General features: G+C 33.1%; 1 protein-coding gene across 10 annotated transcripts in view; it reads right to left on the reverse strand.

Moving 5' to 3' along the window:
• The window catches only part of LOC143063678 (uncharacterized), an 83,904-nt gene that overhangs the window by 13,944 nt on the left and 46,211 nt on the right, over positions 1–23,749 (reverse strand). For 8 of the 10 annotated variants that reach the window (XM_076235989.1, XM_076235988.1, XM_076235990.1 and 5 more), the window contains 15 exons: positions 22,133–23,073; positions 19,451–19,540; positions 15,232–15,343; positions 14,690–14,967; positions 13,761–14,148; positions 11,094–12,532; positions 10,317–10,480; positions 9,921–10,114; positions 9,422–9,576; positions 8,515–8,670; positions 7,946–8,161; positions 6,599–6,655; positions 1,370–1,466; positions 945–1,052; positions 473–610 (listed from right to left, as the gene is read on the reverse strand). In XM_076235989.1, coding sequence (XP_076092104.1) covers positions 473–610; positions 945–1,052; positions 1,370–1,466; positions 6,599–6,655; positions 7,946–8,161; positions 8,515–8,670; positions 9,422–9,576; positions 9,921–10,114; positions 10,317–10,480; positions 11,094–12,532; positions 13,761–14,148; positions 14,690–14,967; positions 15,232–15,343; positions 19,451–19,540; positions 22,133–23,073 — 4,533 coding nt within the window. The remainder of the gene's footprint in view (positions 1–472; positions 611–944; positions 1,053–1,369; positions 1,467–6,598; positions 6,656–7,945; positions 8,162–8,514; positions 8,671–9,421; positions 9,577–9,920; positions 10,115–10,316; positions 10,481–11,093; positions 12,533–13,760; positions 14,149–14,689; positions 14,968–15,231; positions 15,344–19,450; positions 19,541–22,132; positions 23,074–23,749) is intronic. The other 2 variants (XM_076235993.1, XM_076235992.1) reach the window with 2 other exon arrangements.

Below are 23,749 nucleotides of genomic sequence, written 5' to 3' on the forward strand. Positions count from 1 at the left end.
TCCAGTCATTTAGTCTGTTGTCAAGTTTCATTAAGAATAAACTTGAATACAAACATAATACTGTAAATTCAGAAATTATTGCGATGTTTTTATTATTGCAAATGCGACAGGGTTATCATTGCAATAATTAAAACTCGCATTTTGAAATTTTTTATATGAATCAAACAGGATTTTTCTGAATATCGCAAAAATTAAAATAGCATTTAAGTCTAAAATGACAAAATCACAATAATAAATGCATGCAATAATTTCTGAATTTACAGTATATAAAAATATCAGATATAAAAAGGAAAATTCAAAACAGAAGCTCCCTTTTCAAATGGCATGGTATAGCTAATATATTCGAATCTGCCGCTTTATTGCATGGATATAATAAGCATAAATGACCAAACTATAGATGATGCAAATTCCATTAGTTAGTAGTAAGTATAATCAAACAAGCCATTCATAATTCATTTTTTAACTGTTTTACCTGGTCCATATGATGGAGCCCCTTGTCTGTAGACCATCCTTGTCTGGTCCATAGGTGGTCCTGGGAAACCAGTTGGCATGGGTGGCCTTGGTCCTTGGTCTCCCATCAAACTTGGATCTGGAAATCTTGGACCTTGAACTGAAAATAAAACCATAGCAATGGTCAGTTATTAGCAAAGGCTAATACAATTAGCAACTAAAACCACTGCTCTTTATTCAACAAAGAGGAAAATTACCAAAGATATCTTACAAAACCTTTTTTAACACAAAGCTTCCTCAAAGTGAATCAAATATAAAAGAAATGAACTAATGTATTTAAGTATGTTCTTTGATTCCATCAAAGACCCTTAATTCAAGAGGCAAAATGGCCTGATCATAATTTTCCTTCCTTCCCTTACTACAACACTTTTCTTTTAAAAAATTGGTAACTTCTTTTTGCAATTTCCTAAATGATTTAATTAACTAGGACTAACGATGGTATCTTTGTTGTTCACCATTAGATGATGCTGGCAGACGTATACTTTGATCATATGACATAGTTCTTTCACCATAAAATGGAACAGGTCTATCAGACTGGTCCCCTGTAAAATGAGACAATAATAAATTAATAAACCATTTTTTATCAAATATAATAAAGATCTGTGTCTTTCTGCAATAGCAAAAGAATTTGTTTAACTGCCCAACTTTGTTTGTAATTAATAACGGATGAAGCATTAAATTTTACCTCTGGGAACTGGAATGCTTCAATATATTATATCCAACAGTTTTTTGGATAACCTAAATATCATGCAACTTGAATGAATCAATTTTGTCCTAAATTTTTTATTTTCTTTATTACATATGTGTCAGCAAAAACATTGAAAAAAGTTTCTTGTGCATGGTTTTCAGATGACCGTACCTGTTTCTGCTGATGACATAGGAGGAAGAGCTGGTTCTGGGTGGACCTTCACCATTTTCTCACGTTCTTGATATCCTTCACTAAATGGATTATTATCCTTGAAAAAAAAGTAATTCAACAGATAAGTTTTCTTGCTACTTTTTTTAGTAAATTAAGAAATAAATACAGTTAAATGAGATTGCTACAATGTAGCTAAATATCTCCTCCAGCCTGCTTTGGAAAAAACATATATCACAGATAAATGTATAACATATTGATATAATAAGATACAAAATACAAAAAGTTTAGAAGGGACATAAAAATTTCTAAAAATAAAATGATCATCTTCACAACCAATAAAAACATGAGAGAATACATTTAAATAAAATACAGCAAAACCCCTTCTGAAACTTCATTAAATAAAAGAAAATCTCAGAGAGTAGTTTCCTAAAACATAATTCACCCCAGCCCAGCCCAGTGGCCTGGATGATTGAATAAACCATTAACATAAGGCATCTGTATGCAAGGGATGTAGCATCAAAGTCTTCTACCCTCTGAAATATAAAGCTTTATACCAATAGTTAAGGCTGACTAGGCTACCAGATTGCAATCCATATGTCATGTATTTTAAGATGTTGTAGCTGAGAAAAAAGATAAAAGTATAAAATATGCATACATTTTAAGACTATGGAAATAGATGTTTTTTTGTTTTTATTCAAATAATATGCTTAAAACTGATAAAAAAGCTAAATGCAAATGCCTGCCCAAAAAGGGAACTATACTAAACTGGAAGTGTAAAGTTGAACAGGTAAGATACGTCTCTCTTTGCAGGTGAAAATATAAAAGAGATAAAAGATGGAACTGTATTATGAATCAATTAATGTTATTCATGTATATTGAAGTTTTTGAGTATGTTCCTCTTGCAACTATTGGAATGTCAACAAATATATGCTGCGGTTTCTGCTTCACAAAATTTGTAAAAAAATAAAGATAGTACAGGTGCTGTCATTTTTTAAGATAATGAAGTCAGATTGGGTGTGACAGACTGACACACTGACCATCATGTGGCAGGGATGCATAATTGACAGCCAGAGACAATTCCTTGCAAAACACTGAAATACTGTGAACTCATTATCAAAGATGGCTATTTATTCGATTTAGCGGTAACTGGGTCATTAAATTCAAATTCAAATTCGCCTTTTATAAATTGATACAAGAGTGCACACGCTGAAATGTCTCGCCTTCTATACTAATCATTGATATTATGTTGATAGTCCTAAGTATAAAGCTTAGTTTTATTACAACTGTCTCATAAACTTAACATTAACCAAGATAACTAAACAAAGACCAATGAACCTTGAAAATGAGGTCAAGGTCAGATGAACCATGCCAGGCAGACATGTACAGCTAACAATGCTTCTATACAACATATATAGTTGACCCATTACTTATAGTTTAAGAAAAATAGACCAAAACACAAAAACTTAACACTGTGCAATGAACCGTGAAAATGAGGTCACCGTTAAATAAAACCTGCGCGACTGACATAAAGATCATAAAATATTTCCATACACCAAATATAGTTGACCTATGGCATACAGTATTAGATAAAAAGACCAAAACTCAAAAACTTAACTTTGACCACTGAACCATGAAAATGAGGTCAAGGTCAGATGACATCTGCCCGCTAGACATGAACACCTTACCATCATTCCATACAACAAATATAGTAGACCTATTGCATATAGTATGAGAAAAACAGACCAAAACACAAAAATTTAACTATAACCACTGAACCATGAAAATGAGGTCAAGGTCAGATGACACCTGCCAGTTGGACATGTACACCTTACAGTCCTTCCATACACCGAATATACTAGCCCTATTGCTTATAGTATCTGAGATATGGACTTGACCACCAAAACTTAACCTTGATCACTGATCCATGAAATGAGGTCGAGGTCAAGTGAAAACTGTCTGACAGACATGAGGACCTTGCAAGGTACGCACATACCAAATATAGTTATCCTATTACTTAAAATAAGAGAGAATTCAACATTACAAAAAATTTGAACTTTTTTTTCAAGTGGTCACTGAACCATGAAAATGAGGTCAAGGACATTGGACATGTGACTGACAGAAACTTCATAACATGAAGCATCTATATACAAAGTATGAAGCATCCAGGTCTTCCACCTTCTGAAATATAAAGCTTTTAAGAAGTGAGCTAACACCGCCGCCGCCGTAGCCGCCGGATCACTATCCCTATGTCGAGCTATCTGCAACAAAAGTTGCAGGCTCGACAAAAACCATGAAATAAAGATTTGAAAAAGATACAAATTTTGCTCAATCCCCCAAAATTGGTACCCACAAAAAATGAACGATTCCACAGTATTGGCTAAAGAATGAACGAGCAGATATTTGTTTTTCAAATCACATACAATATCATGCCTCTTACTGAGCTCTCAGGCAGATATAAAAATATGATGTTGATTTATAGAATAGGTAATATTCAAATAGAGAAAAATATTCAACGAGTGACCGAACAACACATTAATTCATGAATGAGCGTAGCGCACGAGTTAATTATCAGTGTTGTTTGGTCACGAGTTGAATATTTTTCGATATTTGAATTCTTTAAGTAGTTATTCTTTTTATTACATTGGCAAATGGCTCTTTTTAAAGAAATTAATGTAAAACAAATAAGGAACTATATCGTTTTTCTACGCATTCACAATTTGTTTTAATCTGCCGCTATCGGCGTCTTGACAACGCCTATTGTTGTATGACATCAGAGTGAAATAAGTGAAATTATCGGTTTTTATTTAACTGGGAAATCAATGTAATTCATTGCAACCAATGTAATAATATTTATTACCCGACTTATGTTGAATGAGTAACAATAAAACTGAAGAAACAGAATTTTAAAGCCCTCTGAAAGTACAATGTGCTGAATGTTTAGTAAACATATATCTAGCTAATTTCAAGTTAATGAAAAATGATATACAGACATAAAAAAAATTACAAGACAAACATTTATAATAAAAGACAAGATAAAACAACGAACAGCAATTTCCAGATGATGAGCTATTTTCAGAAGACAAATGCACAACATAAACACATTTAAAAAAAGATGAGATATTATGCAGTTTTCTTGGTTATTAAAATAAAAATCATTTCATAAGAAAATAGAAAAATGTGTGGTTTTATTTTAACAAGATCAATTGTTTGATTGCCAGTCATCCTCTATTTCACTTACCGAAAGGCAGTGCTGTCATTGCCAATATTTACACAATTAAGAAGCACCTGATTACTTTTATGGCAATTTACTTTTTTAAAGCAAAACAGTCAGTTGCATAGCATCCTGTACCAAGTGACATGATAGGGTCTCCTGAGTGTTTCTTTATGAGGAGAGTGGACTTTCTGTGAAGCATTTCAAAATCTGGTTGTAAAAAATTCCTGATTTTTAGGGTGGATACACAATACAGATATGTGTAACTATGAAACAATGGAGTGTAAAAAAATCATATGTTTTCAGCATGGTTGCAATATGTCCAAATGTGAGCTTTAGATTTTCTTCCAATAATAAAGGCCTTGGTAGATGGATTAAGTTATTACAGACAAAATATAAGGACAGTAATAGTGTATCTTAGATGAAAGGGTCATTTTGTTCCTATATCAAAAAAGACAAATGTGTTTTTTTCCTTTTAAACATGTAAACAAAAGTTTTACCAAAGCGACATTACAATACAAAAGTCTGAAATAACTTCAGAAGCATAATACCGACTCCTCACCAACAATTTTCCCTAAAACAGACAAGATCTAACTGGTTTTATTCTGCTATAAACTGACAACCTATTTCATTCACCAAAATTAAACTATATAGTGCTTCTGCTGTTTATGTATGATTAAATCATGGATAACTCAACAATAACACAGATGAACATTCTTTTAACTATTGCTCATGTGAAACAGTTTTCTTTCAGGTGACTTTTCCTTGGATTTACCCTGGTTTCACATGGACAATATCACTTTTAAATTATGTTAAGAGCATTTATACACTTAAATATCACATTCAAACTGGATTTGCACTTTTGTGGTAATAAGTATTCAAAAAAATTTTGGTTGAGGCAAAGTAATAAGAAGGAAAGGCAAATGCAGCAATTTTCCCATCTATTAAGGGAGGCAATTTAAGAATGGTGAAATTGATGCCACCTATATTCAAACTGGATCTGTTTTTGGTGGTAACAAACATTGTGTATTCATAACATATGGTTGAGGTAAATTAATGTTAAAGAAGGGAAATCAATTTAGGATGTATGGACAAGGGTTAATCTTAATGCCCCCTTTAAATTTCAGCGAGGGCATTAAAAATAACAAAAGAGATTTTAACATGTTGGTTCCTATTTAACCCATTGGTATGGAAAAGCACTGTGAATCAGCAACCAAACACTATCAGACGACAATGGCTAATGCAGGTCCTCTGGCAGAAATAAAGGTGTATTAATATTTGATAAAATGTCTTTGAAAATGCTATTTTAAAAATGTTTTGAAAATGACAATAACTGACCATATATACCATTATATCATACCAACTACTTTGAATAGCACACTCTTCAACTCTTAAATTTTTTACGCCCGAAAAGCAAACTATGAAGAACACTGGTAAAAACCTCCCTTTAAAAAATTAAGAGGAAAAATATAAGTCTCAATGCTATGATAGAATCCCAGAATAGGGAATATAAAAAAGAAGATGTGGTATGATTGCCAATGAGTAAACTGTCCACAAGAGACCAAAATGACACATTAGAAAGGTAAACACAGATTTTCTCATATGTCTCTATGATATAGTTACAGAAATATCACAGTAAGGACCATGCAAAAGATGGGCTTTTTTAACAAATGAGAAAAAAAATTAACTTAAGAAAAGTTTTAAAAAATTCTATCATTAAATAATTAGTTAATGTACAGAGACATTTTTATATGACATTTTCTGTATTGCTCCTATGTCCTTGAAAAGTTGATAAGCACATGGTTATTCCTTAGCCATAACAGCTGAACAAAGATCAATAATATGAACACTACAGAAAATATCTTATAAGTTTCTGTGAGATTATTGAGTAAAACCATCATCCTATCATAAACCAGTAGGTTCAGCATCATAAAAAGCGATCTGCAAACATCAAGACAATGTTAATTAAAGCGGTGCATGCACTGACTAGGATAATATATATAGATTGAAATTCTCACCTGTATAATTGCCACAGGGACTTTAGATGACTTTTTGGGCGATTTCTCTGGGTCATACTGTTTAATCAAAGAGGGCATGTGTAAGCAAACAGGCCAAGGAATATAATTATCCCATGATCTTAAATTTAACTAAGGGAATGTAGTAAGATTCCTTTGACTTCCAAACATTATTCATCTTGATTTGGCTGGATCCTTTCAATGCAGGAAAGTAGTCTTACAGATAAAACCAGAAATAGATGACGTAGCTTGAGGTAGCATGATACATCCATTTTTTTCATTGTAATAAAGAATGACTTAATTTGTGTTTATAATATAATCACATGTGATCTAGTTTTAAAAATTCAGTAAACCTAATTTTGAAATAAATAAAATAACATTTGCTAATTTCAATGTCATGTGTATTGGCAGTTCTTGATGTTCCACTGATCTAGCCAGATACCAATAATACTGCTTGGAAGTCAGACAAATCTCCCAACTAAAGGCATGCAAAGACATATTGTTCCCTCTTTTAAACTTGTGTATAATAATAAATTAAGTATTTTTTTCAGATCATGGGTTACATTAAATATAACCTTATCTGGCCAAAGCTTAGTTGGCACAGACCTAATATTATGACTGCTATAAAACAGCAGCATAAAAAGACTGATTTACAAAATATTTACTTCAAATACAATCCTTGCAGAATTCTCATGCATCAAGATTTGAAGGTAGTTTAAACTAGCAAAATCTTTAAACTACATGTATCTGAAAATCACTAATTAAAAATGTCTGGCTATCATAACAGAATGAAGTCCATGTTAGCAACTTTTTAACAATTAACATTCAATAGACCAAAAACAACATTTTTCTTAAAAGTTGTATGAAAATCAAAAGACAGAAGCTGGTAATTTTTTACTGATAGGGTGCAAAAGAAACTTGCAACTTGAATCTCTGCCTCATATTAATATTGACAGTTACTTCAGTAAACATAATTAATTGGATTACTGTAAGACCAATTAGACTACATTTATGCAAACGTTAGTTTATTATCTCAAATAATAATTTATTAAGATCTGAGAGATATTTCCTCATCAATTCTTAGAAAAGAGCCTCAACCTCATTAAAAGTAAAGAGTCAAACAAGATATATATAGGACTACAAATTGAACTAAAGCCATACTAGTACAATCAAAAGAAAATGTGAATCAATGTGTAACAAGACACTTTTCTACGGAGTAATGAAGTTTGGAGTAATGAATATATTTACAAGATTCATTTTTTTTTTAAAGATTACTTACATCTATTTCAATAAATGTGAATAATACTCTAAGGCCAAATTGATATATGGTATAAAGATAGTGTTACTTACTTCGACAATATGTACAGGTGGGCGTGGTGTTGCTGCTGCCATTGGGGGCTGTTGTCCAGTCATTTGCTGTTGACGCAATTTATTCATCATGTAAGCATCATACTCCTGTCGTACCGACTGTGGTAGTCTATTTGAACCATTATGAGGAATTCTTGGTTGTAGGTGTGGTGGCTGATTTTCTGGCTGTATTGAGACTTGCGGTTCACCAAACCTTTCCTGAAAAGATATGATAATCAGTGCATTATAATCAGGAGGAATTTATAACACAAAAATTGTAGCCTCTTTCACATATTTCGATGAAAAAGTCTGGAAAAATAAGATAAATTCCATAATAGCAGGTTCACAACTGAACATATGTGCAATCTTCTTCTGAAGGGATATTTTTTGAAAATTGTAGTAGTTGATTACCCATATTAGATGCACACTATTCCCCACCCACCCATCGACTTAACATCACCGTTATCAATTCATGCTTCCAATTATAAACAAGCTAGTTTTGGAATTAGTCAAAGCCTGCCAAAGAAAAAATACATACATATTACACATTTTATTTAAAATCGTGTACTAACCCTTTTCTTTGACCTGTAATCCTGTGTGACCATTTGATGATGACGTAGCTGCTTCCTCATGCCTTCAAGTTGCTTCTGTAACATGGTTTGTTCCTGTGTAGTTCTTTCTAATTCTATCTGATCATTTGGTGGAAGTTCCTTACCAATCTTCTTAGCCTAATATTAATAATCATCTTTTATTATTGGATGGTTCGAAAATCACTTCTTTTATAAAGCAAAACTATAATGATCAACAGGGAAACTTTCATGCAAATACTGTTATTAAATTATTTGTTAACTTCGATAGATATTATGATATTTCTATGTTGATTTATGACAATATTGACAAAAATACATGGATTGTTGTGCTAAGCCTTGCCACTCACCTAATTCAACCAATTAATTTATCAGATCAGTACACAAACATTACAATTTATCACTGTTGAGCGTCTGATTAATTATGAAGTTTCAGCAAAAATCAGTTGAGCGAAACCAAAAGTAAACTTGATCTGCAACTTATCATATTAGACTCACATACTAAAAATAAGCTAAATCTGTGAAGGACTTCAGAAAAATTCTGTATTACTGTTTGTGGCAAAATGAAAGAATGAAGGATAAGGGTAAAACTTTGTGGCACTGACAATGTAGTTGCAGGGCCATTAAAATGCATATGAAGCCAGGTATTGTATTAAGTGCACAGTATGATACAATCATTTACCATTTGATAACTTACAGCTAAAGCTATTACTGTCATATTTAACATTTATAATTGTTAACCTTTAGTTTATTTTATTTGTTTGTTATCTGAGTAAAGAATAACTTTTATTTTTAATATTAAAATTTAGAATGAAATTTGGGGGAATGTGTCAAAGAAACAACAAACTGACCAAAGATCAGAAAACAGTCCATGGCCATTGTATACTATTACCTGTCTATTTCTAGCATTGATAGCTTTTTTTGTACGTTTACATTTTGCTATTTGTGTTTCTAATGCTTTTATTTGCATCTCTAAATACTGAGAATGTTTCATAAGCCAGTCTTCATACTGTACATGCTGCCTTTCTATCTCTGGGCTAACCTCACCTGTAAAAAAATAAAAATAATTTACATGCACTGGTAAGGGTAAAGAACTGCAGCACTGTCAAACTAGAGGCTTTTAGAGCTGTGTTTCTATTACATCTTTGCACTAGCTTAATCTGATCACAATTAATTAAGCTCTCTAGGGGCTGGCCCTTCCTTATATATTCTAATACATGTTTGTGACTTACTTAAAACAAATTAATCTATATCTAAAAGACAATACTCAATTTCAAGAACTTGGTTTAAACAGGGGTCATCCACAATGTGTCTAAGTGAAGTAATCTTATCAATCATATTTGTCTATTACGTAGACAAATTATATCAACATGCTTTTGAATTCCACTTACCCTGCATTGGTGGGAGGGGAGGCTGAGGTGGGGGTGGTATCCCTTGAGGACCAATTCCCTGACCTGGGAATGGCGCTGGAAGTCTTGGTCCTTGACCCATCTGTTGTCCTGGCATGCGAGCATGAAATTGTGGCTGACCATCTGGAGACTGTGCAAACATCCTTGGGCCTATCCAGTTTGGATCTACTGGATGCCTAAAATGTCAGAAAATTACTTTGTCCAGAGATTTAGAACTGATATGAAAACCAATGATATTTTTACCCATAACTTTTAAAATCCAAAATCTGTATTTAATAATAAAGAATTGCAATATTCTGCAGCTTAAATTTGTAAAGGAGTGTTCACAAAATGACATTTTTAAAGATTATTCCAACAGTTTTCATTTAATTAATTTACCTCTGCATCACATTTTGTTCTATCATTCTTGGTCTATAAGCAGCAATTCCTGCAGGGACAGACATCTGTTGTGGTCCAGTGCTCATCATGCCTTCTACAGGACCACCTTCCCTTCTATGCATCATTGCCTGCTGTTGTGCCTGTCTTTGCTGTTCTTGTTTCTCCTACACAAATTTAAGAAGACATGTTTTACAGAGAAATTGACTGACACATATTGAATACGTATTCCATAAAAAATCTTTACAGTAAGAATTGAAATATCAATGTTAACTAAAATATTTATACTCAAAGTTTAATTTGGTCTATAATGGTATTAATTTGCTGTTTACTGATCTGTGGCTCGGGTGTGATAAATTTTAGTTATCTATGTGATCTTTAATTAATCAGCTACTGAGAATCATAATGTTCAATAATGTTAAATGTCATTAATAGCTAAATGTAACATCAATCTAAAATTTTACAGGTTTCAAAATGTGGATTTGAGAATTTTACCAAATTCAGACAAATAAAACTCTTATGTATGGTGACATGTGTTTCTTTACATCATCTTCCTAAGTTCTCTGAAAGATAGTTGTCTGATTGGCAATTATACCACATCTCATTATTTTAATAGTATGCCTGTATGTGTGGGAAAAAGGATCAATCATTATATCCATGCAACATTGCGATGTACAAATAGTTTGCTTTGTCTTTTTACCATGATGCAACTTCAGATCAAAATTTAAGAAGATAAAATAATCTATATTTTGTTTGTACTGTAAAAAACATTGCACCAACCTTTTCAAGTAAGTCTTGAATTAGTAATGGTTGCTCCTGTAATAATGCTGGTCTAGCTGATGGATTCATTGACGTTGGTATTGTCACCCCTGGAGATGCCATTCCCGGTGAAGGCTGCCTCATTCTCATTCCCTGTGGAAATCCTGCCATACCTGGTTGTCCTGGAGGACCAGGGAATCCTGTTGGCATTCCCTGTCCTCTCAGCTGTGGTTGTCCAGGGAACCGTGGCATTCCATCATGACCTGGTTGGTAAGGCATGGTACTTTGGACTGTTGATATTGGCATCCTTACTCCTGACTGTATAACATGCATATTTGGATCAACATCTGTAGCATATCCTTCACTTGTAACACCTGTATAAGGAAGCCTTTGACCAGCCATGGCTTGTCCATACATCATGCTATTTGGAGATGGTCCAAGACTGGCTCCCTGTTGTGAGACCTGTACAGAGGGTTTTCCATAGGGTCCTCCCTGTATAAACTGGTTGGTCGGTGTAATAGCACCTCTAGGTGACCTCTGACCAGGACTTTGAGAGGAGGTCATGGGTGAAGACTGAGTACCAAATGCTGCCTGAAGACTTCCTGGTGGTAGCCCATATGGAGGTTGTGACACAGTGGGCCCATATGGTGACTGAGGTGCAGAGGTTGATGCTGCTGCATTGAAAGGTGACTGAGAACAAGTAACAGATGGAGAAAAAGGAGAATTAGTTGGTTGTGAAAATGGTGACTGTTGCTGACCAGATACATTTGGAGTTGATGGTTGTTGACTGAAAGGTGATAGAGCATTAGGGGTTTTCGGCGATGGAGCTGAACTGCGAGGAGACGGCTGGATTTTAGGTGATACTAGTCCAGGAGTGCTTGGACCTTGTTGGAAACTACCACTTGCAGATCCTGGCGATGGCACTGCTTGAAATGACGGGTGCATTGGTGAATTTATTTGTGCCTGATAAGTTTGTCGTCCAACAGACATTCCTTGTGGTGGAATATTTCCAGCCGCATCAATCATACCTGATGGAGTATTAGGACCAGTATGATCCTTTCCACTTCCATCAGATTTCTGGGAATCTCTACGTTCTAGTTTATGACCTATCTGTTCAGACTTTTGTAATAATGCTGCAATATGATTTATCTCTTGCTTACTTTTTTCAGTTTCACTTAAATTATTAGACCTAGTTTGATCATCTGGTTTCTTCTGACTAAATTCTAAAAATTTGGTCTGAAAATCACTTTCTGGCTTGCTTTGTACATTTTCAACTTTAATGTTGTCTCCTTTTTCATTTGTTTTCGGTTTATTTTGTTTACTAGCACCTTCATCATGACCTTTATCTTCAGAGTCTGGAACAGGTTCATCCTCAAGATCATCAAATATTGTTTTTCCTTCAATGTTTAAATCAAGTTCTGGGTCTGCATACTTTAGGATATCAAATGATCCATCCAAATCTGCAAAAAAGAAAAAAAAAACATTTGAAAATTTGAAGGCATCCTTCCACGTTGTGCTACTTAACCTTATTTATTCTGAATAAAATAATGCATAAGTATCATCAACAGTCTGACACAAAGATAATGTCTTACCTGCAAACATTAACATTAAAAACCATGTGTCAATATCAACCTTATTCAACCATGGTTGCATTTACTACTAAAATACTAAAAACAATTTGAGAGAAGTACTTAAATAGTAGAAAAAGTTAAATTCAAGAAATATTTAAATTTTAACATAAATTCATCAGGAAAAACTTTCGTTACAAAATTACATTTACCCCTTATCCATTTTAACAATGCCAAATTTCATTGAACCTTGACCTACACATATTGAAGGGTCTTTCATTATCATATTGACCTTCTTTAAATTTGAACCATATTACACACACGCCTTTCAAAAATAACATGAATTATAAGTAGGTCAAGGTAAAATGTCCTGGACAAATAAAATTGAGAATGGAAATGGGGAATATATTTTCTCTATGACTCTAAGTCTAAACCAGGAACGTACATGACCAGGACATTAAAGAAGAAACAGGCAAAATGTTACTAAACCTCCAACTTTATTTGTACAGGTGACAGAAAAGCCTTTGATCAAACATCTGTTGGCATATATAAAAGCTTGAACAAGACAAATAAAGAAACAAGTTAACAATAACAGAAACAAACTAATGAAGGCATGATCATTACCTTAAACTAATACAAAATGACTCACCTGCTGTTGACTCATAAAGCTTCTGTTATCTATATTTCTATTGAAAATTCGACAACTTAAAATTACAAATACTAATAGTTGGAGTAAATCTGGGTAAACAGATTGAGCCCATTCATAATAATCCCCTATTAGAAATCTGGTTAACAAGACGTTGATGAGTAATGGGTGTGAAAAAGCATCACATGTTAAAACATGCTCACTCATATGAAGGCAGATACCAAATTTATAGGTGCTCTAATAAATAATTCCCTGAGAAAAAACTTTACTGATTTCGGACAAATTATCGGTCATAATCCTGGAAAAATACAAGGAAATTTCATACAAAAGCCATGATGTGTCTGTTATAAAGGATGATAAGTAAGTGCCATCAGATCATTAAGATATTATGTTTTGCAGTAGTGGTGATCTGGATTTTAATGAAGTTCACTATTATCACATTAGCTAGCCACATAAATTATGTGTCATGCCTACCTAGGAAATCATCAATATTATCATGTTCCTCTGTTTTCTCATCTGATGATGACATAGCCAGTTTTGGTCTAGTCATATCAGTTTTAGGTCCTCTGGGTATCTGACCAACTTGTGATTCAGTTGCTATTCTGGACTCCAATCCTTTCTGTTGGGCCTCCGAACCAGAAGTTTCTGGAGCACTTCCTACAGAGGATGGGGGTATTTGTTGTACTTTACTTGGATCAAATGCCATCCTCTGTTGGTGTCCAGGGTGTCCAGGGTGTCCTGGATGTCCAGGGTGTATTGGCATGTCTTGCTGTCTGTACCCCATGGGCATCTGGCCTGGTATTGGTGGTTGTGTGGACTGTTGCTGTTGTTGCATCTGTTGATGATACATTTCCAGTTGATTCTGTAATGTACAATGGGAACTTGAATAAAAGTAAAAAAAAACATGAGTACAATCAAAACAATGATAAAGATGTCTTATAATGCTCAGTAACCTAAAGTAAGCTCAAAGTAATTAAATTGATTAAGTGAAATCAGCCAATCCTACTCTCGTTGCTGTCCAGTAGATTTTATACAGTTATCTCATAGACTTGTGTATTATGGATTTTATGTTTTTGTTAAAATGAAAATCAGTAAACCCTAGTTATTATGACAAATCCAACAGTCATGATAACATTCTTTATGTGTATGTCACATCTCAGGAAGCTGTCATTCTGTGGTTGAAGTTGGTTTCTGTTTGTCATACAAGGTATTTATCTTTTGTTTACGGATTTGTCATAAATTAAGTTGGTTTTATTGATTGAATTGTTTTTGTTGAAGGCTATACAGTGACCTATAATATAGTTGCTTACATTCACATCATTTGGACTCTTGTGGTGGATAGTTGTCTTATTGGCAATCATTCAATATCTTATTTTCATGATTTTTAAGGTGTTTTTTTTTACCTGAGGATGATGACCTGGTTGTAATACCTGACCAGGTAGTCTATTCGGAGAGAAAGGTCCAGGTGGTCCTTGCATTGGTCCACCAGGTCTTGGTTGTCGCATAGGAACTCCTTGTCGCATCCCCTCAGGAAATGGACCCCTCATTCTCATTTGCATCTCTGGTTTCATATGTTGTGGATGAAGTGGTGGAGGTCCCATCACTGGTGGACCCTGCCAAGGTGGCATTCCAGGTACCTGAGGTACAGGGAATCTTTCATCTTGGTGGAATTGTCCAGGTCCTTAAATAATAAATTAAGAATTAAAAAAAACAACGTTGCAAGACATGTGATTATTATTCTTCATGGAGATATTTACACAAGCATCAAAATATCCAATGGAGTAGACAATTCCTTGTATAAAATCCACTGACAGTCAATTGTTAACAATTAACAAGTTAAAAGCATGCATATTACATTTATTTTGGTGGTACAACCATGAATAAATGTAAAATCTAAACATATTTTATAAACAGTGTTGCTGACCAACAGAAAATGTAGTACTACCTGGTGTCCCATCAGGCCACTGTTCTTTCTTTTTCTGTCTGCTCTTGCTTTTCTGAGCCAAAATTTCTCGCAACTGTTGCTTCTGGTCACCTTGGGGTGGCTTATCTGGTACCTGAATTAAAAGATTCTTGCCTTTTGTATGAAAGAGAAAGATAATTACACTTTTTATAAAACAAAAGATTAATAAACAATGGTGGAAAAAAGTTAAATGGATTTTATAAGGGATCCAACTGAAATATTGTTTTCATGTGTTTGTCAAACCAAGATTAGGCCATTTTGTACACAATATGGGTATGGTTAGCAAGTTTTCTTTTTATACTGACAGAGTGAGTAGTAGCCTTTATCCAACCAAAGAGAAGATTTAAAATTAAAACTATGATATAAGGGTAACTCTCCTACATCTACTTTCATCACCTTTGGTAATAATTACCATTTAATTGTAGAAAGTATAATTTCATTTAAAATGGGCATATATTGGAGTTTAGTATGGTGTTCATTATCACTGAACCAGTATATATTTGTTTAAGGGCCAGCTGAAGGACGCCTCCGGGTGCGAGAATTTCTCGTTGCATTGAAGACCTGTTGGTGACCTTCTGCTGATGTTTGCTCTACGGTCAGGTTGTTGTCTCTTTGGCACATTCCCCATTTCCATTCTCAATTTTATATACATATATAAAAGCAATACATTTAAAATGTGTCTTCTGCTTTTCCAATTGACAATGAGCTATAACATACAGACATCATGATTTATCAAGACCATCCAAATGGTAGTTAAAAATGTACTACTAAAATTCATTACAAATTGACAAATTAGCATAAAATTATTTTTTAAGTAAAATGTTATATCAAGTGTTCAAAGCAAATTACATGTAATTGCATTTTCTATGTAATTTTACACTCATTATACACATTTTAAAATAACTTTGCAGGTGCTTCAGGATTTAGAGAAGTAAATCCAGAAGTAGACATCCGTAGAACCAGTTCACAAATAGTTTTGTTAAAACATTTGGGTTTCATTGATAATCAAGACCAATATATCACACATTTGTTTTATCCTATATTGTCTCCTGTGCATCAGACTTGTCACAAAAGTCAAATTAAATAAATTAAGATTGTTTTTTTCGAAAATTTATCTCTCCCATAAATTCACCGATTTCCCTTACAACACTTGAATTTTTTTTCATTGACATGTTTAAATTTATGACCAATGAGATATTAATTATGTTCCATTCTTTATACTACAGAGTCAGGATCAGCAGACAATGACCAGTCTGACCAGGTGAGCTACTTTGAGGTTGTAAGAACCTGTATCACTTACCTGACTTATGTATTGTAGCCTAATTTTAACTATTGATATATTCATCACCAAGGCAACCCATTACTTTATTCAATTTGGGTTTGCTCTTGTTTAGAATCAAAGATAAAATATACCAGGTCTGATGAAGTTTGCTGAAGTGGTTCATTTAAGTCAGGTTCTTTTATCTGGACCAATGAATTCTTAACTTTGGTTGCAATGCATTTTAATATAATATAATTATCAATATGATTTCCTAGAGAAATAAAAAAAGATAATTTCATATGTAAAATAATTTCAGTTATTTCACTCCTATGATGTCATACAAGAATAGGTGTTGTTAAGATGTTGTCGATGACATGGCACCAAGGCAAATCATGAATGCGTAGAAAAAGATATTAAAAAAAAAATGTTGAAAAAATATTCATCTATTGACTGAATAATACTGACAAATAACTCACGCGCTACAAGCATTCCTCAATTAATGTGTTGTTTTGACCACTCGTTAAATATATTTCTATATTCTAACTTTTCATTTAGTTATTCTAGGAATCATTGTAAATACATTTTCCAAAACTGACAAAATTTGTTCTAGGCTTTTGATCTGGTAATGACAGTGTCAAAGATATTCTCACAAACATCAGTGAACTTGCTAGCAGAAGAAGTAATGATATCTAGCATCTAACTACTTTACAAGTGACAGTAAATATCAAAGTTGTATGCTGAAAAAGCAAAAGCCTTCGTATTTGATATTGGAAAATAAGTTAATTGATATTTTTTAACTGATAGGCCATTTCTTATGCTGTGCTGAAAAAACATATTTCTTGTTTTTTTATTCATACATTAAGTTGTTAGGGATAAAAAGTAGTTAGGGGGAATTTACATGCAAAAAAAAAATACTAATGGTGAAACAAAATATAAGAAAAGAAAGTGCGGGTTTTTTAAAACAAAGCAAAGCCAATTGAGATAATTAGCAAAGAGTACTTGAAATCTCTAATAAATAGTCTACACTCAAAACATAATATAAGAAAAGCAAAATATATATTTCAAATTTCATTGGGGCAATATAATACTTTTGATCTCATGTTAAATTCATTATTGAATTTAAAAATTTAGACTAAAAAGAGCCTGAATCACTGACCTATTACAGTAATAATATATCCACCTCAAATAAACTAAGATTTCTAAAACTTGATGGATGCTCATGTCTGTCCCCCAAATAATGATGATAGTCTAGTGACATACATCACCATAATAAATATAAGTACATAAAACAACATTTTATGTTAGTGACATTACTATCTCCCCTATAACTGTATAGTTTACGGCTTAGATTGGAATAGATGTTCATAAAAAGTTATACAGTTGTATACAGACTGATGAATTAGACACAGACAACAAGTGATGGCAAAACCTCATATTGGCTGTTTTGACCAAGTAAGCTAAAATGTCAAGCTGCTGACCAATGTCACGTTTATTTTTCAAATACTAATTAAAAGCAAATTCTAAACAGATTAAATTTTGCATGCATGTCTTGAAATATGGTCACACCAACAAATCAGCCGCCAGTTACACTGAGCAATTTTGGTTAAGCACATTAAGTATATTATATATTAACAGGTTTTTTTTTTGCATTTTACTTATAATTCATACAGAAGTATGCTATTACCGGATAAGAAATGTGTAAAAACACTCAATCTTAGATGAACAGTAATTGCACATTTTATAAAGGTTTTGTGATTTGTGTCAGGAACTAATACACAGAACCCATTCTTTTTTCTGTCCATTTATTTGATATAAAAAAAAAATATATTTTCATTGTTTAAAACTTGAACTAGGATAAATATAAAAAAGAAGATGTGGTATGATTGCCAATGAGACAACTATCCACAAAAGACAAAAATGACACAGACATTAACAGCATGGACAACTTTGAAATCAAGCAAAGTTCCAACTTTAGGTCAAAACAGGCTCTGTGATCTAAAAAATAACAAATTCCTATTCCATTGTTTCCACTGATCATCATGTCTGTTGGAGTTAAAGGGTAGATAGAAATAGCATGTACAAATTGATCCTTTAGGAGCTGCGAATATTTAATCCATATTCAGCCAGTACATATATTTTGGGATAAAACTCCTGATAAAAGATGAAAAAAAAAAAAAACAATTTGAGTTACAACATTAAAAGATTTGATGGTTTCTCTAAGATACACATTTTGAAGCATTATTCAGACAGAAGAAACACAACAAAAATAAAATAGAATAAATTTGCAAATTATAAATTCATCTAACACAGCCACTTTAATAAAAAAAAATATCTTACATTTTAAAAGAACCCTGTCTCACACCTGTGATTGCTGATGTCAGTGTTAAGGTGTTGACTTTAAACAGGGGGGGGGGTGTCCATTTATCAGTAGAAAAATTTAAGATAAGCTCGTGTCCAAGTTTCATATCAATCCATAAAGGTTTACAAATTTGTGATGTTAAAATGAAGGGAAGTTCTGTTGAAACCAGCCAGTCTGACATGTACCTCTTGCATTCATTCCATACACCAAACATAGTTGATCTAATGAAATGGAACTCTTTATAAAGTGAAAGTAAAAATGATAATTTCTGTTATATATATCTAATAATTTTCTCTGTGTTGGTTTAAAATATACAAATGAGAAACAATATCAAAGATTTGATATAAATAAAACAAAAATCTTGCAAACAAATTGCATTTTTTATATTACAGTTTGCTAATTTCAGTTAAAAATCTATGCTGTCCAAATGAAATCAACCTTAGTTTGTAATTGGGAAGTGCTTTATATATTAAATTGAATAATATACATATATATATATATATATATTACTGAACGAAAAGTGTCTGATTTGTTAGTGTGACCTTTGAACTCAAAAACTGAAGCAGCCCTACAACACTTACCACATAGTTTTGGTGCATGAAAGAAGAGAACATTCCGGAAAAAGGAAAAAGTGTGGGACGTCTACTGGCAGCAGCAAACATCTGCTGTAACTATGGTAACAAAGGTCAAAGGTCAGCAACATATAAACTAAATCAAACTCAAAGAGAATGGTGAGTTAACTAAAGACATAATATCTACAATTAAATACACTAAAAGCTAACTGCAATTTGCAAATTTATATCCTTTTCTTAAACATGGCATAACTGAATTTATTTTCTTCTAAATTTACATTAAAATCATTTTGGAAAAGTAAATTAATACTGTATATTTCAACATTAACTTTGATATCTAATATGAATTAATCACAAATTTCAAATGTCATACTTTCCAAGTGCACAGAATATGTGACACAAAATTGCTAAAATGTGTAAGATTTATAAATTATTGTTACCAAATGAGAATGTTGTTCATTCTTAAATCACCCTTTTGAAAAGTCTCACACCATACAATTTTTTAATACACACCAACCCATTTCATGCAAATTGCAGTTTATTGTTAAAATAATCCAAATGTTATTGCACTTCACTACATCGATATTGCCATAATTATTTCCTTTTCTTGATTTTTTATTCAAGTGAATTCTTTGCATAAAAATGATTGCGAATTTGTTCATATTACTATACATTTAAAATTATAATTCAGAAAATTGAAAACCATGAGAACAGGATTGAATAAACAGTGACTGTTTACAAACACCAATTATTTTTGTATTTGTCATCTAAACTCTTAATTATTTGGAAAATTCTTAAATTGAGTAAAAATCAATAAAAGGAAATACTGGCAACAATACTAAACACATCTATTGTGTATTGTGTATATAGTGTGTAACATGTGGTATTCGACAAGAGATAAAACTATTCATCTATCCATAATTTAATATATTGTAAACAGAGTAAAATTCACAACTCCAATATATTAATATCATTCTTTTTAATGTACATAAGAAACCAGGAAAAAGGTTTCCATTGACAAATATATTAATAGCAAAATACTGAAAAGCATATTTTTTGGTGAAAAATCTTTAAAAAAGACTTTCAAGAAGAAGAAACATAATGAGCAATCTTGTTGCAATGAAATTTTAAAGTTTGACAATATTGTGCAGTTTTAGAATATGTTTCTTCATACCACAATTCAGTATGTGACAGATAATATAATATTAATTATGAAATAAAATAGAATACTTATATTGAATACCACATGTAAGTAAAACCACACCACCCATTACCAAGCCTTTATTTATTCGTTAATTGTAAATTTTCTACATATTGGGTTTTTATGTTAAGCATTATACAGTAATATTCATATACATATTTGGTTAATGAAGCATTTTTATGGAATAAATCATTTCGTTAATTACTTCTGTAAATCTTTTGTTCAATTTTTACATATTTTTGTGTTTTGTTTTATTTTTATCTGAGAATGTACATAATAAGGGCCTGTATCGCTCCATCATCTGCTCTGCAAATTTAAAGAGAAGTGGAGTGAACAGCAATATTACTTTTAACAACAACGACGACAACAAAATTCCACTGATTTCCACGGGTCCTTAATAACCATGACGGGATAACAACAAACTAGTCAACTTAACCTGTAAATCAACCTATTAAAGGTTATACTGATTCCAGGAAAAAATTACCTCAAGGCATTTTACAAATAATAATATGTTGAGGACTCAATGTGATGTTCTAATTACCAAATGCAGTTGATTCTAAAAAGGGGGTGGGGTGGGGGTAAGGGGTAGGATCTTTTTCGGGATGTCCGGATCAGGTGTTTTTAAGCTTGGGATTTCGGGATTGACCCTTTTGGGATCCCGGAATTTTTCTTTCAAATTTCGGGATGCTGGTATTTAATTTGTTTAAAATTCAGGACCTCAGGATTTCATGTTTTTAAGCCCGGATTTCGGGATCAGGACCCCTCTAAGAACTTATCAATTCAGATCATCATATTTTTCTGTGCAGATTGTTGCCTAATTGTTGTAACTCCATTACCACAAGTAAGGGACAAACTGAAGGCCTATTTCAAGTTACCTTTGCTCATTGTTAAAGACCAAAAAGCAAACTGTAAACTTGAGCATTTTTGTTTATCTTTAATTAATGTCTTATTGATTATCATACCAAATCTTTAAATTTTAATGAAAACTTTTATATTTTCTAGACTCTTAGAGTTACAAGAAAACAAAAATTAATAATTATTTGAAGTTGGACCTCAATTTTCCAGCTTGAGGCAGAGATAAGACAAAATTGATGTCAAATTTGTTCCAAGAGGGTCATTTATCAAATTTTCACAGAACACAACTTTGTTAAAAAACCTTTACAGCCAGAATTGTAAAAACTTTATCTGGAGACATTCCCTTAATCATGTTAATGTTTTAAAACTAATTATTTAAGTTTGGGTCAAGCTTTCCAAGGGACATTACTTATAAAATTTAGAACCTGATTTTTTATTTTCAATATTCATTTAGTGGTAGTGAATTAAATCTTTATTCCAATGATATGCTCAATTTCTGCCAATCAGATTGACAAGTGCATAGCATTTCTGTATACAACCTCTCCATGTAATCATCCCGGTCCTATAAATAATATAGTTCTGGCAGTGCCTAAATAGTATTAACCACCATGCAGTATTTTATCACCAATACTTACCACTGAAGGTTCTCGTGATGGATCTATTCCAGGATGAGGGGTACCAGGCTGTTGACTGTATGGATCATAACTAATTGGAGGACGTACCATTGGCTGAGATGAGGGTGGCATATGTGGTCTAAATGGCTGACGCTGCATATGGAAATTCTCCACACCTGGGGGCATTGTTGGCATTCCAGGACCTGACATAGATCGCTGCAAAAACTGAGGACGAACATCTCCACTTGGAGATGGTGGCATGGACATACTTGGATGTCTTAGCATTGCGTGTGGTGGCATTCCAGGTGGCAAACCCTGTGGTTTGTAGCCCTCACTTACAGGTCTAGGCGTGGATGGTTGGAATGTAAACTGATCATCTGACTGACTTGTAGGAGCCATTTTAACAAAATGATCACCCTGAGAGGTCTGTCTAACAAAGTTTGGTCTTGACATATTAGGTCTTACCATTGGCTGTGAAAATCCTTCCGGTAATTTTGGTACTTGCCTTCCCGTTGGTGATTGTAAACCTTCTGGTATTTGTTTAATAGGAGACTGAGCAAATGGATCAGATTCCTGAGCTGCCCCTAGCCAGTGAGAGGGGGACTGTTGTGGTGTGCCAGGGTGTGTGCCAGACCTTGGTCCAGTTGGGGACTGATCAAATGGATCAGAAGCCACTGCTGTGAAAGAATCTCCTCTTTGGCTTGCCGCTGTTCCAATTGACTGGGGTCTAACATTAGCACCTGATGGTCCAAACAGCTCTGAAGGTCTTGGAGTTGCTGGTTGGTGAGCATATGGGTCCATTCCTGGTGGCCTTGGGTCCATAGGCATTGGTGTTGAAGGCTGTTGAGCATAAGGATCCTGTTGACGTCTCTGAATTGGTTCTGTCTGATTACCATGGTAGACTCTATGTATTGGACTACTTGGTACACCTGATGGGGGAATCTGACCTACAGGTGAATTTCCTGAAAAAAAAACAGTTGGACATTTTTTAACACTAGTATAGTGACTTCAATCAAACCTATGATAATATATGTAGATGTTAAATATAAATAGCCATTCATTATAGAATACCTATATCACATGATGGTTAAAAAAAAACTAAGGCTACTATACTATTCATCTTTTAGTCATTACAATCCAGCTGGCATCAGTTTTAAATCTAATCTTTAAATCCATCCATAGAAGTTATTTTTCAGTGTATATATGTGTTCACTTATAATCTATGTCAATATTTTCCATTCTCCTTTTTGAAGTGTACCTGAAAACATGCATCTTTATTGTGAATTAAACATAACTAGAATTTTCTGCTAACAGTTGTATATAAGAATCTAAATTACACACAGTTGCTACATCTAAACAAGAGTGCACACACTGAAATGTCTCGCCTTCTTTACTAATCATTGATTTTATGTTGATAGTCCTAAATGTAAAGCTTTATTACAACTGTCACATAAACTTAACATTAACCAAGAAAACCAAACATTGATCAATGAACCATGAAAATGATGTCAAGGTCAGATAAACATGATAAACCATGCCAGGCAGACATGTACAGCTAACAATTCTTCCATACAACAAATACAGTTGACCTATAGCTTATAGTTTAAGAAAAACAGACCAAAACACAAAAACTTAACA

The sequence above is a fragment of the Mytilus galloprovincialis genome, chromosome 2, assembly GCF_965363235.1.
Source record: "Mytilus galloprovincialis chromosome 2, xbMytGall1.hap1.1, whole genome shotgun sequence".
Classification (NCBI taxonomy): Eukaryota; Metazoa; Mollusca; class Bivalvia; order Mytilida; family Mytilidae; genus Mytilus; species Mytilus galloprovincialis.